Below are 23,912 nucleotides of genomic sequence, written 5' to 3'. Positions count from 1 at the left end.
TGTTACCATTCCAAGTGTGGAAAAAATTCTTTATGACATTGTACATCTGGAAACAATATTGCATTCCTGATGCACTTTCCCTTGTAATTCTCTAGTCACAGCACCATGTTATTTTAACTTTTCAAAAAAACCAAACCCTGTTATGAGGATTAAAAGAAAAAATTATTATTATTATTATTATTATTATTATTATTATTATTATTATTATTATTATTATTATTATTATTATTATTATTATTTCCCAGCTGAGAGGAAGGAAAGATGTCAGGCCTCATCCTGCTGCCTGGACTTGGACAGGGCTTCCATTGATGTCAACAGGAATTTTGGTTGAGGGAGTAACACAGGAGGAGAGCCTGGATATTATGGGTTTGCCTCAGAGTTGGATTAGGAATAAGATAAACAATGTGGAAAATGCCAGCAGCCTCACTCTGCTCAAAGCTTCCATGGAATTCTTTGGGAAATCCTCTCCACAAGCCTGATCCTGCAGACTGGGGGCTGACAGTAAACTGGGCACCCTACTTTCACCCAGGGGAGCTGAAGGTTCTTGGGACACAGGCTTGGGCACCATTCCTGGGTCACTGACACCTTGTCTGCTGCTGTTATCCGCAGACAAACCATGGAGCTTCTTTCCTAAAATCGTTTGCAGCCATTTCCACCTTCTGCCTTTGACACTCGTCTTGTTTTAAAGCCTGGTGATGAGGGAATTTATGGCTCACAGCCTAAATTTATTCCTAGTCAGTTTGTACTTAACATTAGCTTTAAGATTATTATTTCCCTTCCTGACCTTCCTGAGGGTAATTTCAGAGAGCAGTTCCACCCCTCCCCAGTGCAGGTATTTGAGCCAAACTCTTGTCCTGCCCCTGTCCCCTTAATGACCCATTCCTGCACCTGTTCCAATGTCATTTTGCTCTCCTTTGGCTGTAGTTAATCCAGTGTATTGTACCCAAACAAGAATTCAGAGGGGCCCAACACAACAAATCTGCCTCCTTTGTGCTGGCAGTCTGAGGCTGAGTGGATCTCATCTGTGGTTTGTTTTTAGTGGATGAGACATCACTCTGGGAACTCTCTTTCCCCATGGATATTTGGCCTTCAGATCTGAGCACATTAAGCTCCTTGAGTACTTTTTCTCTCGCAATTGAGTCAGTCCTTCCCTTACTCACTCAGAATATAAAATAACATCACCTTTTGTTGGGTCAGTCAGTACCCGATGAAGAAATCTGCCCCCTCCAGGAACAGGCCCAGGCTCTGCTGACAGCAGCTGCGTTTGTTTTGCAATCTCTGCCTGGGAAATGAGTCCCCCATCATGATTGTTCCATGCAGTGTTCACCTCTTCCAGCAGCTCAGTGATCCCTGTCCATATCCCAGCCTGACCACGGGGGTCTCTGGCACTTTCCTTCCCCGGCAGCCTGAACAGGATTCCCATTTAGAGCAGTGATGTTTTATCCTTGCCATCCTTTTTGCTTCCTACAGCCTTCATTCCTAACTCCCAATATCATCCCACCCCTCTCCATCATTTTCCATGTCCCTGAGTGCCACAGAGCCCTCAGAGCTCTGGATTAGAGTGAGCTGGGTGAAATCCCAGCCCCAGCCAGCTCTGCCCACGTGCCTGATGATGAACTGATCCAAGCACTCCGAGGTCAGGAAGGAAACCTCCCCAGGGGTGCACCTTGTTATTTTTCCTTTCTCTTTCTCCCTAGAGCATCTAGAGGAGGGGGGGTACCTGCCAGGAAACATTCCATGTCATGTTTTCTGCTGAAAACAGAGGGCAATTACTGACCTTTCTCATTTTGCTCCCAAGAAAGGACATTGGTTCAAAGCTGATCACTGTTAGAACCAATGTCTGCTGCCTGCTACCCCTCCCTGCTTAATCCCTGTGCTCCTGGAGGAAACAGGATTCCCAACCAACAGGAGCCTAATGTGTGAGCACCACGTCTCAGCTGAAGAGCCTCATCTTAATTCTACAGAATTATTGTCCCCCTTTACACACCACTCGTTACCATTAAAGTATCACTGGGCTTCAATCAAGTTCTGCAGGAGAATTCCTCATTAAATGGAGGGCATAGTTTTTGGGGGTTTTATTTTTAAGTTCCATTCCTGGGAGAATCCCTCACTGAGAACACAGCCCTGACTAACAATACCTATGTAAACTCAATTTGCAGAGGAGCTGAACTCAAACCCTGTGTTTAAATAAGTAATTTTGGGATGATTTTTGCCTCAGTTTTCCACCCATCAGCTTTATTTGGAAACATTTTAATTTGTAAATAACCAATATTTGTTTCAGTTAAATTCACAAGGACATACTGCTTGATCCCTGTGGGTTTTGGACAGCCATCAAGTAACTATGAAAGTACCCCTTAGTTCTAGAAATATTCCCTTTCCTTTAGTTCTAGAAAGAGTCTCTTTCCCTGCTTTAGCCACTGACAGACATTGAAGAAGTGATTCACAATAAAATCATGTTACTATAGGGGGAAAAAAACCTCACCAAAATAATGATCACACATTCCTTAACTTCTGATGTAAAACATAGTTTTCAACAGCACAAAATCATTGCATTTGGTTAGAAAAGGAAGGCAAGAGGATCACAAAGCAGCTGGTGTTGCTCTCCAAACTAAAGAATTATAGTAAAAAACCACAACTCTTCAGGCATCTGGAGCTGCATTAAATTTACAACACGATGTTAATGCAACCTTTCCTCCCCTTTCTCTCCCCACCCCCCCTTTTTTAATGATACACATGAAATCTAAGATTCAATTTATCTTAATATATTACTAGTATAATATGAAATATCTAAATCTTGTAGTGGCTCTGGAAGTGAAGCTGGGGCCAGGCTTGGACACTGGATCCAGTGCTTTGGAGCTTTGGGGATGAGCCAAGCCAAGCCCAAACTGTGCAGCTTCACACCCATTTTAATCAGAAGCATTGCTTGATGCTTTTCCATCATGAGTAACCATTGCTCTGTGCTGGAAAGCTCAGTAGGATGCATTGCAGGGCACTATTTCCACATCTCATATTTGTACTTGTGCCTCAGCTCTGGGCTTTCATTCAGGCTCCATTAAAGAACAAAAACAGTCTTGGACAAGACCCTTTCAAGCCCAGGTTTCAGCAGTGATTTAAATGAGAACTTTGCTAGAAGGATTTTCTCTGCTCTTTTGTTTAACAACCACAGAGGAAAAGGAGGATCCTGATGTCTCCTGGAGGTTTGACAAACACTTCTCCGTTGAAAGTGAAAATGTTTGGTTCTGCAGAACACAGATAGGAATTGAAGCACACTTAGATGAGCATTGCTGCAGAATTCTGTTTGCATAAGGAAAGCCAAGTGCTTGGAAGTGTCTGGGAAAGGAGGGACTTAATAACAACAGCTGTACAAATAATTTATTGGGGGAAAACCAGCAGAATTCTTAGATATGGCCCAAGACTGAAACATAATGAATTAAATAATGAAATGAATAAACCACTCTGCTGCCCTGTGGTTTTTGAGCCTGCTTTTTCTCTGCTCACAGGTTTGTGCACTGGCAGGATGCACAACTACCCCTTCAAACTTAATAGACAGCTCTGCACATTCATTACTCTGCCTGGTGAATATCTTAACAATTAAAATGAAAATTAACATGTCCAAAGTGTGCAAACAGACCACTAATATTTTAAAGTTATTTTTTTTCCCCCCACTTTTGAGTTTCAGGGTTGCTGACAGGCCATGCCCAACAAGCAGCAGGCAAAAAGAATTTATGAAAATTTTAAAACAGAAAACTCAACAAACAGAAAAAAAAATCAACCAAAAATAAAAGAAGTGTCCAGAGGCCACAGGAGTGTTTAAGAACACTCCTAACTCTGGTTATGTTCAGGGAAGAAATGATGATGTCCTTAGAAACCAGGAGGCAGACAGAAAACAAGCTGTCTTTGCCCATTGTCCTTCCTGTTCATCATGGCTAATTTGCTTTGGAACACGGAGCTTTGTTATTCCCAGGGTGTCAAATTTTAGCAATTTGAGCCACTTTTTGTATCTTTTTTTATCCACACTGACCTCTGCAGCCCAGAACAAAGCTCAGCAACCCATGAGTCCAGCTCTGAAGCAGCCTGAATGAAGATCCTGCTCTCACTCAAAACCTCAAGCATTCTGCCATTTGTCTCAAAGGTTTTCATTCTGTAACTCTGAGAAAAGGTTGGCATCTTTGGGGGCTGTTGATAAAAACTAAACTGAACTTAGTGGTTTTAAAGCCTGATCTTGGTTAATTTGGGGGCCTGAAGTGATCTCTCACACTGAGACTCCCATGGAGTGAACGTGCAGGAGGAGTTGAAGTTACCCCAGAGAAACAGAACCCTGGAGTTTCACTTGGCTCTGCTTTCCCAGCTTGGCATGTTTGGAGGCAGAAAACGCAGCTGAGGAGTCTGTCCCAGCTCATTCTCCTCAACAAAGTGCTGATTTTGGTGCAGAGACCAAAAGCAAGGCCAGGCAGAGAGCTGCCCCGTGGATGGGCTGAGGAATGAAGGAATTCCATCCTCATCCACTGCACCCTGCAGGATCTGGTGCTGTTTCCCTGTTTCAGGTTTCCCTGGACGTCTGAGGCTGTTGGGCTCTGTCACATCCCCATTCAGGTGAGGTGACACCAAGAACAATGCTAAGAACACAGACAGATTAAAGTTTGATCCAAACTCCTCCTTCAGCTCAGCATCTGATGGACAGCAAGGATTTGAGGATTTTTTTGGGAGTAGCCAGCATGGGTTTGAAACCAGAGCTGAATTTCTCCAATATTCCAATGTGTTTGGGTGCAGGATTTCTCTTTTGGCAGTTGCAGCCAATATTCTGTGTATTATGGCAGTGTCTCAGGTCCCCAGGTGTTAATCAGGAGAGCCCTGGGCACAATTTTTTACAAACTCAGAACAAAACCCCCCAAAAAATGAGATTATTTATGTTTCCTGACATTCCACAATCAGTTCTTCTTGCTGGCTCCAAAAGCCAACAAGATGTGTTTACATGCTGTAAAAGAGGTTTTCTTTTGCTTTCCAGATTTTTTAGCGTTCTTGGCAGATGATAACTAATTGCTGGTTCTTTTCTTTATGGAAATTGCCACTTGAAAAAAAACTCAGTATAAATTCCCTAACAATGAGCACCTCTTTCTTTCTCATGTCTTATCATCTCTAAAGAACACAGAGTGAAGAAGTCACTGCAGTCTCTTTAAACTACTGGTGAAAAAAATTAGGTTGGTCAGGAATTTTTATTTAAATTTCTTCATGCTCCAAACTAAAGGGTAATAAAACTTTTTTTTTTTTTTTTTTCATTTCCTTAATTTTTCTGAGCTTTCAGAAGATTTTGTTTTGCAGGATTTCTCGTAAGGGTTGAAACTTTTTCTAAAAATTATTAAATTTTTCAGTGCTAGCAGAAGTAGAAGAAAAATAAAAATGACTGCATTTTGAGAATGTATTTTGATGGAAAGTCTGAAGCAACTCTGTAAACTCCAGTGGAGTTTTAACTCCGTTTATAAATGAGGAAGCTCATGTAAGTAACCCCGTTTGGAATCAGAGATGAAAAGAGGGAAAATGGTTCATCAAAGGTCCCCCAGAAAAGCTGGGGTGCAGCCCAACCACCTGATTCCATGGCTGTGCCTCAGCCTTGCCCCAGAGTCAGCTCCAGCCCCACTTTCTGCCATCTGACAGCACATCCAGGCTCTCAGAGCTGCACCATCCCCTTGCTGCTCTACCAGGGGCTCAGCTAATGGTGAAACTGTTATTTATTAAACAGAGCTGACGAAAAGGTGAGGGCAGGAGAGCCTCTCCTCTCCTCTCCTCTCCTCTCCTCTCCTCTCCTCTCCTCTCCTCTCCTCTCCTCTCCTCTCCTCTCCTCTCCTCTCCTCTCCTCTCCTCTCCTCTCCCTCTCCTCTCCTCTCCTCTCCTCTCCTCTCCTCTCCTCTCCTCTCCTCTCCTCTCCTCTCCTCTCCTCTCCTCTCCTCTCCTCTCCTCTCCTCTCCTCTCCTCTCCTCTCCTCTCCTCTCCTCTCCTCTGACATCTCAAAGTGACCATCGCTATTTTGGCTTCTTGGTTGTTTGTTGTTGTTTTTTACAGAAGCTGAAGGGAGGGTGTGAGAGTGTTAGAAAGCAGAAAATAACAGGGAAAGAGGTAGGAAATGAGGAGGTTGCTTGTGTAGCACGTACAGAGCTACTTTGAACAATTCTGAGGCATCTAAATATCACAGGCACGATCCCTGCTGTGGGCAGCTGGATCTGCGAGTGCTTTGCCCGAGGGTGTCAAATCAAATATCCACTGCTGGTTGGTACAGTACAGCACTTCCCCCTGGGGATTCGGGGTGGAGAAGGAGGGAAGGAAAAGAAAGGAAAAGGGAAAAAAAGGTTTAAACACAACAAATGGAGAAAAACTTGAACGCTGTCTGATATGGCTTTTGTCATCGTGTTTGTTAGGGGCAGTGTGGGAGAGAGGAGATGGGAAAGGAAAAGAAGAACAAAGGCAGACAGGTTAATGCTGAGCCTTGTAAGACTTACCTGGAACCGTCTCATATCTCTTGGGTTTCCTGCTGTTTTCAAGCAATTCTGATTGCACTTGAGAAAAAATTTTAGGAAGAATCTGGAAAGAGAAAGAACCACATCACTTCTATTAAACACAGCAAAAGGCATTGTTATATTCTGGTTTAAAATGTACATGAAGTGGTTTGCATCATACTGGGTCTTACAGGACTGCAAGAATTTATCAAAACACAAACAAACGAAACTCTAATAAATGGAATTTACAAAAACCAGCACGTAAAGTATAACCAGTGTGAGTGAAATCCACTGTGGTGTAAGTGAACATCATTCCTCTGATCTACACCCAGTCCCTCTCCACAGGTTTGACCACACAATTTTAGTCTCTTTCTTATCCCTCCCTCACATTCAAGATCTTTCTTTGGCTGTCTGGAGGGACTTCCCATGAAACAATATAGAAGGATAATGGTATTGTGGAGACCACAAAACCAACAGGGCAACTCCAAAGCAGATAAGCCTTGGAATGTATGAAAAACCCAGGAGCAAACACCGCTCAGGGAGGAATCTGATGAGGATTCATTCTGATGGTGTTTTTTTCTGATGAAGATTCCTGTCACAAAAGCAGAGGAACAGAACTGCCAAAAGCCCAGACTGTTCCTACCTAGATTTGGAGGGAGGATAAGGAGAACACGAGCTCAAGTGAAACATGACAGCTCACGCTGTCCGAGCAGATAAACCCATTAATATCCCACAAAGTTCTCGTGCCAATTATTTTTGTTCTGTCACATACACCCATCTTCATATGGTTTATTATTCTGTAGAGTTTACCTTGTCATGTACCCAAGTTGAATCTCCAGCCTGTTTGGTGACTCACCCAACACTGCATGGAGATTTTAGAGGTCAGAAATATTCAGCAGGAATTTTTCCCTAAGCTATTCCACCAAATTTTGTCTCACATCCACGGAGGAAAGGATTCACCCCTTTGTTTTCTGATTGAATCTGAACACTTCAGAGGTGAAGAAATTGTGTGAAAAGCCACAGTTGTTGGAACAAACAAGTTTTCAAAATTTAGGCATAGGCAAGAAATATTTTGGCATCCTCTGTTGCAAGTGAAAATATTCGCCGTGATTCTTTCCGTTTCTATTTGTCAGACAAGATGGGTTTAACGCAACAATTATAATTAAAAAAATAAATCAAAGACTTTGAGATAGATTTAGAAGGAAAAAGAGTCATATACAAGAAAAAATAAATAGTTGAAGAATTGATTTTGAATACAAAGAACAAGTTATTTATTTATTTCTCTTGCTGAGTGCTTGCCTTTAAAAAAAAAATAAATCTGCTTTTGCAGTAAGTTAAAGTCCCAGGTGAGCCAGGCCTATTTCCCTTTCTGTTACTATGACAACGATTTTTTACCGCAGTCCCTAAGTCCCTTCAGAACTCACACATTCATGCCTTGAATTAGAACTTTAAAGGAGAAAGATGGATATTTCCTGGGTTTACCAACAACACCCTCCAAACCAGCCCCAGCACAAGACAATAACGCAGAAATCTGCTCCCCTTGTTAGTGCCACTTTCTCTGCACTACTCCCACCACAAGATTTCTCCTCCATCTGCCCAAAATACAAAGAAACAGCCACGGGTTGGATCCATTTGTGTGTTGCTTGAACAAACCAAACCCCTCTGCAAACCTCACCCACAAAAAAGACACAGATTGCACCACGTAAAACCACTGCCCAAAACCCACCATGGCCAGAGACCCTTTTCAATTAAAATGTCCTCTTTTTAACTATTATTCCCTTTAATATCTCACAAACACATTAGATATTTTTAAAATGTTTATTTTCTCAAGGTGAGACTGTTATTTTCTCCACATTTCCTTCTCATTTCAGGTCTTCCTTCAGCAGGACATTGAGGTTCAGCAGGACAGAGGTGTCACAGGGCAACTTCTGCCAACAGAGCCCTGGGCACCTCCCTGGCTTCCAAACTAAAAATCTTACAGAATTTCATGCCTTGAGAGCAGCACTGAATATATTTTATTAAATAAGTCCTGTCAAGTCCATGCTAAAACCTGTGACCTCTTTTATACGAAAGATTTGGTGAGATTTTATCCATAAAAACGTTTTCAGAAGGAAAAAATCCTCTGCACACTGGCACTCTCAGAGACTCACAGGATAATGTGAGGCATAAATGTTACTCACAAACACTCCTTTCTCTCTTTCCCTCTTCTTAGAGATATAAAAAAGAATATTTGCAGATATATAAAAAGCTTATAGATGTGTCTGTGCAAAGGAAAACTCCAGAATGAAACCAAACTATAAAATGAAACAAGACAAGGAACTTTTATATGAAAATCAATGAGCCTCTGGCTGATCATTCTGCAGGAAAGCCACCAAAATAAAAATCACAAATTGTTACTTCTAAAGAAATATGAAATAAATTAAGCAGGAAAATGGCCAGCTTATTTTTTAGTTTTTTGAATGCTTGCATCCCTTTTGATAGAGATGAGAAAAATTATCAACATGAACCAAAGAACGAAGAAAATGAGCAGGGAAAAGTGTTTGGGAGAGAACTTGCGGTGTCAGCTGGGCTGGTTTTGGGAAGAGGACAGATCCTGGGGGACTGTGAGTGACACAACCCCTAAAAGGCAGATACAGAGAGGCAAAACCTCCAAATGTGCATTTCACAGCATCCATGAGCAAACTCTGCAGCACGGTGTGGCAAGGAACAAAAATCCCCTTTTTCTGCTAAATACCTACAGAAAACCAGGGTTCAGCCGTCCAGCAAACACAAACCAGCAGCACACCTGAAAATGAAGCCGGGCTCCAATTAAATCCGGGCTGATTCGTGCCAGGGGGGGCAATGGGCATTAAAAAAATACAGAAAACAAAACTTGCCCAGTGCCCGAGCTGCGGCAGCGCCGAGGTTCCCAATCCTCCCCGAGTGCTCTGCACCAAACACATCCCAGCCACGGAGCCTGGCACGGCCAGCCTGGGCATCCAGCCCTGGGCATCCCACTGAGGGTCCCACTGAGGGCTCCTGGAGCTGCCCTGACCTTCTGGAACTGATGAACAGCTCCAAATGCTGAAAGCTTTGCTGCTTTAAGACAACACAAAATTCAGAAAGGGCTGGGTTTTCTTTTAGTGCTTAAATATCATGGCAGAATTTGTATTTATTTTGCTAAGATTTGTTGGAGATCACTAGATATGCTGCACTGTGACAGTTTCCCTCCCATCACCCCAAAATTTAGATTTAATTTCATTTAGCCGCCCGCACAAGGATTTTTATCTTTTTTAATTTTTTTCCCAGTTGAACCACACCTTTCTTTTTCTCTTTTCCAGAGTTCCTTCAGTCAAATTTGAGCTGCAAGTGGGCATCTGCATGAAGTATTTGGAAGGTTGTTGTATATACATTTATACACATATATACCCATATACATATATATGTGTGTTTGTGCATGTACCAATGTGGGGGTTTTTTTTAAGATGTTGCATCTGGGAAAGGCATTAATATTTATTGCAGCATTAGAATAAAAATGACTTGGGGGGAGCAAAGAGGAGGGAAGGTTTAGCACTAAATGAAGCTGATTTAGGGGTAACAAGAGAATTGCAGAAAGATTTTATTAATTTCTTTAAATGAGACACTTTAGCCAGTTTTTGGCCTTAACCTACATATATATGAAAAACAATAATATTTTTTTAAATAGAATTATAAAAAAATAGCTGATTTTGATGGCTCTGGCCAATCTTTAGCCTTGCTGAGGACAGAATTAGGGGGGAGTTTAGCAGGTGACTCTGGCTCCAGCCAAGCAAAGGGGCCTTGGCCCATGCTCTCAATATTTCAGGATGGTGGGGGAAAATTTAAACACATTTCAATAACTACCCCTGAAAACTCTGACATTGCTATAGAAAAGCAGATTGACTTAATGCACAGACATAAAATTAATTAAGATATAAGTATAGATTTCTGTTCCTGTTGCGTCTCTGTCGTCGTTGACCTCTCTGGGTACAGATTGAGGTCTCCAAAATGCCACCTTAACTCTGCCTCCCTCTTTTTAGAGCTGTTTTAAAAGTTACTGCTCCTCCTGCTGGGAGCTCCCACCAAGCCCAGGAGTTCAGCTGGGGAATGGCTGAATTTCCCCTTTTCACTCCAGGCCAAAGTCAGCTGTGTTATCCCAACTCCATTTCAGCAACGCCTTGAGCAATCCCTGGTGGGGAGCACCAGGAGAGCTCCCAGCACAGCTGAGGGTGCGTGCACGTGGAGAAAGGGTGAGGGCAAACCAAGCCAGGTCTTGCATCAGTTAAACTGTTCCCAGAGCAGGTTTAGACCCACAGTCCCATCTTGCCTGTCCATGCCCAAATAATCAGGTTCTGTGCCTGGCTAGGACTGGAACCTGTGCTCCACACCTGTGAGGATGTTTGTCCACCTCAGATGAGTGGGAAGAATCAAATTGACCTTAGTCAAATCCTGCTGGAGTCAGAAAACTCTTCCTGGTGACTTTGGCAGGACTAGGCAGAACCCTAAAGCTCAGTCCCACATGCAGCAGAAAGTGTAATTTTAAAAAAATAAATAAATCAATTAATAATTTTTATCCTCCATCCACCTTTTATCCTTCATTAAAATAGAGGTACAGAATCAAGAGGTCCAACATTGGCTGTATGTTGGGAACAGCCTGTGGGAACACCTCAAATTCTGGACATAACTAAAAATTCTCCCTTGTAAATTTCGGGGTTGCTGTGGAATTTGGAGTCGTGGCCTCAGTCATTTTTTGGCATGAGAACACACCCATCTAGGATAATTCTGAATTTGCCTACTAGCAAATCCTGTGATCCCAAAACCTAATGAAAATATAAAGATACAGTGCAATTCTGCTTAAATAATTCAGTGCTTCCAAAATGTCACAAAGAGAACAAAGAAAAACCAGAAGTTGCTACTATGGGTATTAGTGTAACAATATTAAATTGAAATATACTGTGAACTGCAAAAGTGTTATTCTTGCAGTGAGGGCCTGACTCCAGCTCCATCAGAACAAGGGAATTCTGGATCAGGTCAGATCCTCCCCTCGGGCCTCCTGTGTGTGTCTTGGCAGGGCAACCTCTGAGAAAAGTGGGACCAGAACCCTGCCCAGTGCCCCACACAACTTCAAACTCCTGCCTTTCCAAGGGCCACATTTGCAGGTCGCTGTTTCAAATCAATTAATTGCATTTCTTTGATATCACCATCCTGATTTTAATGAATATCAGAGTGGAAGACTTCTTTGCAATCTGAATATTTATCTCTGGAGTAATTTCGATCTATTATGTCAGGGTGTATTATTAGGGAGCTGATGAGAAAATTTCCTATTTTTTTGCAGGAGTTACAGCCAGTGTGGGATCAGGCAGTGCACAAAGGCACTTTAAATGAGTGTACACCTTGCACTGTGTGAGAAATGAGTGGGTTATTGCACTGAGCCAGAGTATTTATATGATACTCCACAAACAGCAGCTAATTAATCTTCACGAAACTCCTGTGCATAAAGTGTGAACCCAGTTTAACAAACGTGAAAACCAACATATGTAGGTCAGGAGACTTTTCTGAGTCTGTCAGAGATTGGCTGGGAGAGAAGGGAGCAGGAGTCGGATGATGAGAGCCCAAGCCCAGGCCAGGAGAAGAGGAGTTGGATGCTCATTTCTCACTTGGGGTTTTTTTAATAGAAATACTCCAGTTGCACAGAAAAAACAACAAACCAACCAACCAAAAAAAAAAAATCAAAAAAACCCCTAAAAACACACACACAAAACCCCAAACAAAACAAACCAAAAACCCAAACAAACAAACCAGAAAGCAGATTAGCACTATGCCTGTTATTCCTACACCCAACAAAAACCTCATTTCCTGATGGGACAAACCAGAAACATTTCTCCTTCCTCCTGCCTTGATTCAAAGCAATTGCTTCAGTCTGGTTAGACATTTTTCTAAGTGACCTTTCTTGCAGTCACTCACTCCAATTTAGATTTTAGGTTTAAAGTTTAAGTTTTGATGTGGGAATGTTATCTAGGATCTAATCCCTGAAATGCCACCTGGGGGAAGGCAGAAGTGTCTGATTTCCTGTGGCCCTGAGCTCAAAAAAGCCAGTGTTTGAGTCAGGTGTGAAAAAGGAACAAAAACAAGGTTGGGGAGTAGCTAAGGGAGTCCAAGAGATCTGACTAACGTAAAAAACATCCTTAAAGATGGCAGAACCCATCTTAAAACTGCCTCTAATTGTATTTTTTTGCTATGCCAAGATGTCCTGCTCACACTTGGGTGGGTAATACTCTCTGCAATGGATTAAAGAAGAAATGGGGTGAAAATATTTCAGATGGATCAAGAGAGAGCATTGCACACAAGTCCACAACAATTAATCCATGTCCAATTTCCAGTCCTTTTCCTCAGCCACAAAACAATTCTTCCTCAAATATCCCCTCTCTCTGCAGCCTGGAACAACATATTTCTCTCCATCCTTTATCTAGTGGATTTGTTTGGTTTTTGAAAAAAAAAAGCATAGTTTCAAACCAATAATAACCAAATGTAAACTTGCAATGTGTCACCCAACCTCTGAACGTGTCAGAAAACTGGATTTTTTTTTTCCTGTGGATTTTCTATACATTTTACAATTTCCATCTCTGAAGCGGAATGTGTCCCTCTCGCCCAAAGAAGGGACACACACCCACAACTGAAATTCACACTCTTTGGGGTAAATAAATGCTTCTTCTGCTACAAAATTATCCCATTTTGAAGAAACAGGGGCTGGGGGAGAGTGCCCTGCCAGGTACCCAGGCAGTCATTTCTCGCTGCTCAATGTATTTCCTTCCCATGGCCACATTTGCTTGGGGGAAAAAACCAAAATCTCCAAGGAAAACCTCCTTGTTTGTGCACTCTGATGAAAACCTGACACCATTAATGAAAATAATAATTGAACTCTATGGGCTCGAATTGAAAATGAAACACAACACTAACAGCGTGTTTGTAATTGCAATTGTTCTCCAAAAAGTCTTTGGAGGACTCTTTGCAATTTGAGCACTTTCCCCTTTATCCTTTGGGCTTTCCCCTTTCCTCCCACACCAAAACTTTCCAGTAACTTCCAAGACAATGGTAAAAGCTTATTTATCCTGTAAGTTCCATATTATTCATGCCATTTGGCATGGGCCCAAATGCCAGAGCATAATCAAAAGTCAATAGGCAGGGAGGTAATAGAGGAGAGGATTGGGCTGACGGGCTGCTGAAAGGGACCTTCAGATAATGCTCCCTGGTTTATTACAGTGTCTGTGGGCTCCAACTGTGCTGGGCACGGCCCAGCCACGCTGTGAAATTGTTATTGAGGAGGGGAGGCACAAAGGACAGCAGGGAGGAAATGCTTCTGTGCAGCTCAGGGACGGGGAAGTCGAGGCACAGGGAAATTCAGAGCCGGTGGCTTTTGCAGGCAACAGCCACATCCCATTCCTGCAAGTCCTGCTTGGGATTTTACTGGTTCATTTTAATAGTGACACAAATTTCATAGAGCTCATTGCTGCCTCCACACAAAAAACCCAGCAGGATTTGGAAAACATGGCCAAATTCTGTTCTTCACACTCCTGTCAGCATCAGCAGCACACGCAAGATTTGGAGCTGGGCCGTGTCACCAAACACAGGCCCAAGGACACTGCAGTCCTGCTTAAATCCAGTCATTTTTGGTATCACTTCACCCTCAGAGCTCTGCACAGGTGCAAATTTATCTCCAGATCTCCTTTGCAAACCCTGCAGATCCCAGAAAGGCTGACAGAGGTGCCAAATGAGCACAGACTCCAAACCCCACACATTTTTGTTTTCCATACCGAGAGAAACCTGCAGTTCCTTTCTCCTGTGACTCTTCCATCCTCCCAGCTCACGTCTCTCTAAAACCTCAGTCTGCTGAGCCATGCTAGGCTGAGCAGTGAGCACCAATTACACCAGTGGCCTCTCTCTGCTGGCTCTGCTGGTTTTTACTGTTGCTGCCAGATGGCAGAGCCCGGCACACGAAAACTCCCCACCCTGCAGTTCATGCAGAACTTGGAAATAACTTCCCAGAGACTCCAGGAGATCACAGAGCTGCACTGATGGGAACATTAGGGATGGAAGCAAGGCTGGGATCCCATTTTACACCTGCCAGGGTGGAAATCACTCAGGTCAGAGCTCTCACTCGTTTGTGAAGGCTCTGTCCCCAAACTGGGTTTGTATGGAATAAACGCGCATTCATTTGCTAAAGAGGCAGATTTACATCCCAGCAGCTCAGGATCCAGGCACATTCTGCCTCCTCCTCCCTTCTCCAGGGCTATTCAGAGGGTAGATCTGCACCTATTGTACTTCTGGGTCTGGGCACAGATGACCTTGAATCCGAGCACTGGTGTAACATTATATTCCTATGACAGATTTATGGATTGGCAGATAGGGGTGCATTCAGTGCATTCCTTCCCTAAGACAGGACAGCATCCAATGTTTGTTAGCATCATTAAACTAAAACTGACTTTTCACCTGCTCCCATACCATATGCAGCTGCAAATTTTTAAATTAAACTATGAAGCCATGCATAAATTTACATATATTACAGACTAGCCTCTCCATTTAACATGCAAATGTACTCCAATGTTTCAGAACACCTTCTGTCGCTAATTAATTTGCTGAATTATAATTAGACTAATCCTGCATAATTAATAAGCACAGATTTTTTTTTAATTTCTAAGCAGCTTGATGAGATCATTCACTTCCTTCTATAAACTGCTAAGTAACTGTTAAAAAAAATCTGGAAAGAACATATGTGAAAAGGTATGTTTGATGTCGCATACAAATTCAAACTAGCGGGCAGGCTTCAAGAAAGTCAAGATTAATAGAGGTGTGTGCTTGAAGAGACCGTCAGCACATTATTTTCAGGGGCACGGACCAAGATTTTCTGTGTCTGTTTTATTCCATTTTTTTTTAATTTTACCCCTCGGACCTTCCAGGATCACGGAGCGAGCAGGGAGGGGTGACAGAGCCTCGTGTAGGATCTGAGGCCACCCCACGCTGGCTCCCAACCCCTCACCCTGGACATGCTGGGTGTGGATCAGCTCCTTTGATGGGATTTGGAATTGTTTTCATCCCGGCTGCCAAAACCAACCGAGAGCATTTTAGAGAAACAATTAAGTGCTATTAGCACTGGATTCACTCTCTGCTGATTAAAATTAAGGGTTGTGTTTTCATGTTGGAGAGCTGGGCTGCAGAGAAGGGCACGTGCCAGAGCAGGTTTAAATGGGCTGGGTTAGAGGCCACAAAGTGATGCACAAAGAATCCTTGTGCCTAAAACAGCTCAGTCGTAAGATCTGAAATACCTCTTCCTAAAATAATCACGCAGGGAAAGAGGGAGATCCAAAACAACACAGAATACTGTGCAAACAAGGGTGTCCACAATAATATGAGTCTTTTATTTACAAACACTGGGTGCCCACGATAACATGAGTCTTTTATTCACAAAAATATGAGTCTTTTATTCACAATAATATGAGGCTTTTATTTACATACACTGTCCCTGTATTTATTTACCTACTTTGGGATGTAGTTATTTCAGCTCTACTGCTCCTTGTTTTGTCTTCCCCTCAATCCTCCTCAAATTCAGCACCACCAACATCACCCTTTGTTTGCCTCAATTGTGAGTAAGCAAAATCTGTGACAAGACCTCCTGATTCCCAACAAAGGAAGCAAGAAAAAAATTAATTCTTATCTGAGGAAATTGCTGAACCACTTCAGGTCTTTGAGTGAGGCTTGTCTGCTCCAAACAATGCATGTAACATCCTCATCAGGCACTTCTGCCTGAAGTTTCTGTTATTTTTATTAACTTGGACAAGTGCCCTTTTTCAGATAAATATATCATTTAAATTGACCTGGGTTCGGCATAAACAGAAAACATAAAAGCTTAAACAGGACAAGTTCTTGGCACAGTGTGCCAACCAAGCCTTTTTCTAGTATTTCCTACTGGACAGTCCATAGGAAATCACTCTTTTTTTAAAAATAAAAATCAAACCAAATAACTTTTTGGCCCAAGGAAGACGGGAAATTATTCTGCTGTGCTTGAACTCATCAGAACCTCCTCAGAGCAGAGAGGTGCTTTGAATGGCACATGTTGGATAAAAGTCTCTCTTTGGGGGAAGAAATGTCACTTTGAAATTAAAAATACAAAAAATTTGCACTCTTGGAATGCTGTCCACTCCCAAAGCACAGCAATATCATGAAATCACCTGAACATGGAACAGCTCTAACAATTCTGTGTTATAAATTTACAGACAGCCCCCAATAGATGTTGTTTTCTTAATAGCCACTGGACACACCAGCAGATGATGAAGGAACATAAAGGGGAACAAAGAAAACATCTCTCTGCCTCATCCATCTCCATTTCTTATCTTCCAATATCCCAACTCAGCAGACAGAAAAGATGTAATGAGTTATATATTAAAAAAAAAAAAAAAATCAGCATCAGGCCTGTATTTTTTCCCTCCACATTTCTGCCTGCACTTACTGGTTTGTTTTAAACCATGGATGAATTGGCCCAGAGATACCCAGGTCCCATGGCTGGGGCAGAAATAGAATCTGTATCTCCAGAGCTGTGGTTCTGTACATGAGCGAGTCCCTGACATTCTTTAAAGCTATTCCAGACACAGTGTGAGGCCAACCCTAAATATCAACACCCATATATTTCAGATTTCTGATGTCCAGGCTTCCCACCATTTCCTAGCTCTTTGGCCATGCAATCTGCCACAGCTGAAATGATTTTTCACTTTTTTGTTTTTTCAACTCCTGATAAAGATTGTGTGTGTGCACATCTGCCTATGTATGGAGATGCAATTTAGCTTTAAAGATAAAAATTCTGAACTCTGAACCCCACCTTTTCCTATATTGTAACATATATCCCCAGAAATACACTTGTTTTCCAGAGACTTATTTTTTTAGACACATATGCACCATCTTGAGTTTATGAGGAACAAGAAAATACCTTACATGCTGTAAAAAAATGAGTTCATTTAAAGTGATCACACCCTGTACTGCAATCACTTCATCCATCCCTGGGTACTGGCTTCCAAATTTAATTAACTTTTTCAGTACCCTTTGATGCAGCACATACAAAGACCAAAAAGCAGCAGGATTTTGGGGTACAAACAGGTGATGTATCAGTGAAGAAAGCTGATGGGTTTTTTCAGGATCTTAATATGGGGCTGTAGGAAAGGGCAGGAGGTTGTGGGAAGGACCAGGACAAGTTCTAAGAACCGGTTTAATGCAAGAAAAGCATCTACAAGTGCCAATTCTGAGCTCCAAAACAGCCCAAGTATTCCTGAAATTCATCACCAAACCCACACTCCTTAGAGGTGCTTTAAATTGGGCACCCAGAGCTCCCAGCAAGGTAAAATCCAAGCCCTGGGGCAGTTCCTTTGCTGGAAACTCCTGCCTGCAGGAAGTTATTTTGCCCCTGGCCAACACTTCATGCTACAGGAGAGATTGCTTCCCTTGCACCCCTCTCCCTCAGGTGTGCACAGACACCCACACACACCCCACGCTGTGCAATGATGTTAACAGCAGAGGAAAACTGCTGCCTGCCCTTCCCAGAGATCAACTGACACCCTGGAGCTTGAGATTGCTTCCGTTGGGGTGAGGATTTGTGGCACTTCCTCCCACATGGCTGCAGACAGTGCAGGACCAGCGCTCACCTGAGCTCAACTGTGCAGGGCTGCCTTGAGCAGGACACACAATCCTGCTGAGGGAGCGGCTCCTCCAGCACAGGCTGTGTGGGGAAGGGCCCTGTCACAGACATCTTCTCATTAAAATCCTTTCTTTAGGATTTTCTCTTCTGAGAAGCTGTGGCCTCAGCAACAAAGTGTAAACAATGGTTATCTGCTGTTGTGGAATGCAACAGGTGGATCCATGATTGGTCTCCTGTGGATGTTTGGATTTACTGACCACTCATGGCAGAGCTGGGTCTCACTCTCTGCTGAGACACAGACCTTTATTATTAATTCCTTTTCTATTCTTAGCTTAGCTAGCTTCTGAGAACTTTTATTCTTTTTAGTATAGTCATAATGTAGTATATATATCATAAAATAATAAATCAAGCCTTCTGAACATGGATTCAACATTCTCGTCTCTCTCTCACCCTGAAGACCCTTGTGACCACTGTCACAGGTCTCAGCTCTGTTTTCCCCCTTGATCAGCCCAGCACACCTGTGTGTACATTCAGGCAGGTTTTGTGTTCAGCTGCAGAGCCTTTCCCTCTGGCTGGAGCCAGGAGCACTCCCAGGGCTGCTGGGAGAGACCCTGAGTTACCCCTTGGTAATTTCAGCTCCTGACCTTCCACCCACTGAAAGTGCATCTGCACTTCTCTTGCACCAAATGCAAAAATATCTCATTACTGGGCCCCTTTTCCACAGTGGTTACAGACCTGGCTTTGGACTCAAAATATCTAAAGGGGGCTACAAAAATGGGGAAGGGTCTGGAGGGGCCACAGGAGCAGCAGCTGAGGGCATTGGATTGTTCAGGGGAGACTCATTGGGGTCTGCAGCTCCTCTCTGTTCTCTGTGACAGGGACAGGGCCAGGGATGGCTGGGAATGTGCCAGGGAGGGTCAGGCTGGATTTTGGGAAAGGCTCTTCCCCCAGAGGTGCTGGCACTGCCCAGGCTCCCCAGGGAATGGGCACGGCCCCGAGGCTGCCACAGCTCCAGGAGAGCTTGGACAGCACTCTAGGGATGCCCAGGGTGGGATTTTGGGGTGTCTGTGCAGGGCTTGGTTTGGATCAGTGATCCCAGTGGGTCCCTTCCAGCCCAGAACATTCCATGATCCTGCATCTCCTGCAGGGGAGTTGCAGGAGGCTGAACACTGTGGGTAGTGTGGGACAAGCTGAGTGATCAGGCTTTCTACTGCCACCCAGTTTCTGATCACATCCAGTGATGGACAACGACCCCAAGGCCCCAACAGCCTCCCAAAGTCACCAAGAGCTGGTCATTCCCACAGGGGCGGTTTGGGGGTGGTTTTAATTCCATTAAGGGAAGACTTCTGCAAGACTCTGCTTTATGAGCAGACTAATGAGCTCGTGTGAGCACTCCAGATGTTTCCAAACCTTCACTCACTTCAAATCCTGATATTCCTCCCCAGTCCGTGGAGGTCCCAGGGACTGAGGTTGGTGCTGAAGCAGGCATTGCAAAAGTCAGAGATGAGGCTCTGTCAAGAGTCTGGCAGTGTCAAAGCTGGACACAAACCCACACTGAACTGAGCTTGAAAGACTTCTCAGGGACAAAAGCCAACCTCCTTTACCTCTTAGAGATGTCCAACAAATATCTGTGCACATGTGCTACAAGTTTTATGTGCAGGCACACGCACATCCATGAGAGCACAGACTGCCAGCCAACAGTTGGCTTCTTGATTGGAAAATCCTCCTGTTTGGATGCCTTAAATAACAAGGTACCGTTCCAGATGCATCATCACAACGTGCTCTCCACTGAAAAAAGGTCTCTTGGCAGTTCCCAGCTTTAGGGCTTCCTGCCCACGTCCCTGGTGTGACAAGAGCCTGATGTGTGCAGTGAATTTTGGAATTTTTTTTTTCCCTTCCCAAGTTCTACTGCAGCCATAATTCCTGGAGAAAAGTTTTCGAGTGCCTGAAACATTTGCTGGATGTTTTCTTCATTTATGGAATCCAGATGTTTACATTTTAAATAATTGAGAAGCTGCTATGGTAAATAGACATCAAGGAGGGCTAATGGGAGTCGTGCTGTCGTTAGGGAGAGCTTGTAGGATGAGACATTGGATAAGGACTCAGTCCCTGCCCTGCCAGGATGGCTTAGGGGAAGGAAGGAGTGCAGCTTGTTGGAAAACATTAAATCAGCGCAATCCCTGACACTCAGAGAGATGCTGAGCAAGGTTTGGTACAAACTGCACAGAACTTTTAAGGGAAAATAGATCCTGGGCTTTGCCATTGTGGAAGCTTCTATTTCTTCATATGGTTTGCTTTTAAAAAAAAGCATTTAAAAAGGTAATATTCCCATTTCTCCACCGTGCAGACCCTCTCACTAAGCTCATAGAACAGCAAGGGAGGTTTCTGAGGCTCCCAAATGAAACATTGCAGTTGTTGCTTGACTTAAGCCTAAGCAGGGTTGCTTTGATTTGAGGTTTAAGGACTGACTGTGAAACTTTCAGTCTGAGAAAAAGTGGGTTCTACTCAAAGCACTGGAATTTGCTGTTCTATTTTTTTCCTCCATTGTTAAACTCTTGTTTTGTTTCAGTTTGAACCTCCTAAAAACCAACCTTAGCCTCACTGAAGTCAAGTCAGTATAAAAAGTAACACAATGTGCAGGTGTGAAATAGCTTTGATAAATTGATTTTTAAAAAGCAGTTCCTAAATTCTACTGCTGTAACTGAGAATGATGACAGCCTTATGATGATTGAACTTTCTACTATTTCTTACAGGCCTTTTCCCTGATCTTCTCAAACACTCTCAGCTATGTAAAGTCACAGAGATATTGTGACGTTATAACTATTTGGAGCAGGTAAAGTCTTTTATCCATGAAATCAGCTCCTGTCTATTCTCTCTCAACTTCATTGCACAGCTGAGGTTTCCCCCAAAATGCAGAAAGATTTCAATGACTCCACATCATGATGCAATCCCTTGTAAAGGCTCCTTTGGAGCTCTTAGGAAGCATCTCCTGGCATATCTGTGGAACAGCAATTTTACAGGAGTTGCGATCTATTGGGCCCAAAATCCATCTTAAAACAGCATCAGGAGAGGGGAAAATGCTCCATAAAAGACCAGAAGATTTTCAAAGGTGTTTTTTGCTATGAAGAAAATTAACTCTGCGAGGTTCCCTCGCACCTAGGTGTACAATTGCAGCTCTGGTGAAAGCTGTGGACTCAGAGAGCCCCAGAAGCCCAGCCTGGGTTTGCTCTGGCACTGCCCAGAGATGCTTCTGAAGGGTCTCCATGGGAAGTTGTGCATCATTTTTAGTAGGACAACTACAGCAACATTTGCCTTGTGAGACCTTACATCCAAAAATTCAGTTCAATGCAGAGATTTAGGGTTAGGTGATTTTACAGACATTAATTATTGCAAAATGTGTTTTCTTGGGGACCCACAAACAAAAGCTTACATCTCTTTCTAGAAGATGAGGATTTAGTATAGATGAACTAAAAGATTTGCACGTCTTAATACTTGTCCTACAAGGATGTGCCACAGCTCTGAAGCTCTTGGGGTTTAAATCTATTGATCAGACTCATAAGATATCATCAAACCAATGAATGACAAGGCAACAACTCTGATATCTGCCAGGACACTTAAAAATTTTTAGACAATTAATCAGTTCCTCTAATAATAGATCCCAAATCCCTCCCTTCTCCAGTCCTCTGTTTCCTCTCTACCTTCCACCAAAAAAAAAAAAAAAAAAAAAAATTGAACAGTTTCAGTCAAAATTCTGGTTTTGTAATAATTCAGTGAATGCCAACATAATTTTTTGTTGCTTAATTAGACTACTAATTTGGAGGACAGCTCAGGAAAACATTCACTACAATTCTTGAAATGAGGCATTAGAAACCATTTAATCTGTCCTACATAATTACTTTGTACTTACCCATTAGCAAGTAAAATATTAGGGGGAAAGTGTCTTTTGCACACAACAGAGCATTTCTTTCTAATAAAATAAAAGCCTGCTCATTTTCTTTCTGTGTTGAGTAAGCTCATGTTCCTGAGCACCTGAGCAAAAATAATAGGGCAGTTATTATGCTTGGCACTGTTTGTGCTGGAGCTTAGAAAAGGACAAAACTCTGGAAAAAGGTGAAATTGGGGTTTTTTTGTGTGGACTTTTTTCTCCCATTCCCTGCCACAGTTTGGTTTGGCTCCCTGTGGCTGTGACTGCCTGGGCTGGCCACGCCTGGGGACTTGTGAACATCTTTCCCTCTCAGTGACAGGAGTTATTTTTACAAAAAGACTCTCCAAAACCTTTAAAGAGGGATCAGGGCCTCGCTGTCCCAGCAGTTGTAAAAAAGCAGGAGGCAGAGCAGTCCCTTTCCTGAGCCTCTAAGGATCCAACAACGAGGGGAAATTGCCTTCAAAGCCTTGCTTGGATCCAGCAGAAGTTTTGTTTTACCAATGACTGCTCCCACCTCAGAGTGTCTGAAGTGGGAGGTGAAGCTGACAATAGGAAATTATTCAAAACTCTGACTCTCCTGGTTAACAAATCCTCCTGCTTTCCCAGAACCAATCCTCCCACCATGAGCATTTTGTTCCTTTTCTGGGTGGGAGAGTGATTTTCATTTTCCTGGAGCATCCTGTGGGGAACTCCCTGCTTGGGCTAAACTTTGGGCTAAATGTTTCAAACTGCCTTTCTCAGCCTTGGTGTCAACCTACCCATTGAATTCTATCCCATGGAACTACCCACTGAATTACCATCCCATTGAATTACCATCCCATTGAACTACCCATTGAATTTCCATCCCAGTGGTGGTGGTGGTTTTGTTTTTGCCATAGCTGTTTACAAGAACAAATCCTGCTCTGACAAACTCAACTCCAAACATTCCAGCTCCATTTCTTACTAAAAGTTAGCAGGAACTCTCTGATGATTAAGACTTAATATTCTACTGCAGCCAGAGTCATACTTGCACACATAGGATCACCCCAAACTTTGCTGGGCATCACATTATCCCCATTAATCACAGCAAAATCCTAGATCTGACCATGGAACAGCAGCAGACAGAAGAAAATAGAATGGCATTTATGATTCAGAGACCTTGCAACAGGAATTTTTGACAGGATGATCCAGCAGCCCTCAGAACTCCCTTGGGGACAGCAAAGTTTGTGCTGTTCTTGCCCTTCCATGTGCATTTCATGGTCAAACAGTTGATACCCACTGATACCCACCAAACCTTGCCCTCTTTGGCCAAGTTGAACTTCTGAACAGGCAGAAAGTCATCCTACAACAGGGGAAGAAGGAGATAAAACTTGGGCAAGAGGAACTTTAAAAGTGGCAGATAACAACCATCACATTCACTACAGACCAAGAACTGCCACCTCAGGGGAGAAATGCACCAATGTGCAGGATACTCCTGATGAAAGCACAGCAATAAATGCATGGGAGGGCCTTGGGGGGGTTTTAGGCCCTGTGACAGACTGTACACACATGAGTGAGATGCTGGAGATGGCTCATACAAGCACTGAACCATGCTCTGCTTGTCAGGAGTGTCATGAGCTCAGAGCTTCCCTTTCATTTACACTTCAGGCTCAAGGGGAACTTGGGCTTCTTGGAGAGCCTAATATCTTTAAAATCTCCAAAAAATAAACCACTCCAGTCCTTTGCATTCCCCAGCTTGCCCACATCCCTCTGAAGGAGGCACACTCTGGCCCAGGTCTGCACAAGTGCCCTGAGATTCTCTATCACGTGCCCACATTGAGACACCTTCAGATGAGCCTATTTTTTA

At 43.2% G+C, this 23,912-nt stretch overlaps 1 protein-coding gene across 3 annotated transcripts in view; it reads right to left on the bottom strand.

Moving 5' to 3' along the window:
• Positions 1-23,912, bottom strand: part of EBF2 (EBF transcription factor 2) — a 128,569-nt gene that overhangs the window by 27,843 nt on the left and 76,814 nt on the right. For all 3 annotated transcript variants that reach the window (XM_064731175.1, XM_064731174.1, XM_064731173.1), the window contains exon 7: positions 6,492-6,573. In XM_064731175.1, coding sequence (XP_064587245.1) covers positions 6,492-6,573 — 82 coding nt within the window. The remainder of the gene's footprint in view (positions 1-6,491; positions 6,574-23,912) is intronic.

The sequence above is a fragment of the Zonotrichia leucophrys genome, chromosome 22 (assembly GCF_028769735.1).
Source record: "Zonotrichia leucophrys gambelii isolate GWCS_2022_RI chromosome 22, RI_Zleu_2.0, whole genome shotgun sequence".
Lineage (NCBI taxonomy): Eukaryota > Metazoa > Chordata > Aves > Passeriformes > Passerellidae > Zonotrichia > Zonotrichia leucophrys.
This window is presented reverse-complemented; position numbering and strand designations above follow the sequence as displayed.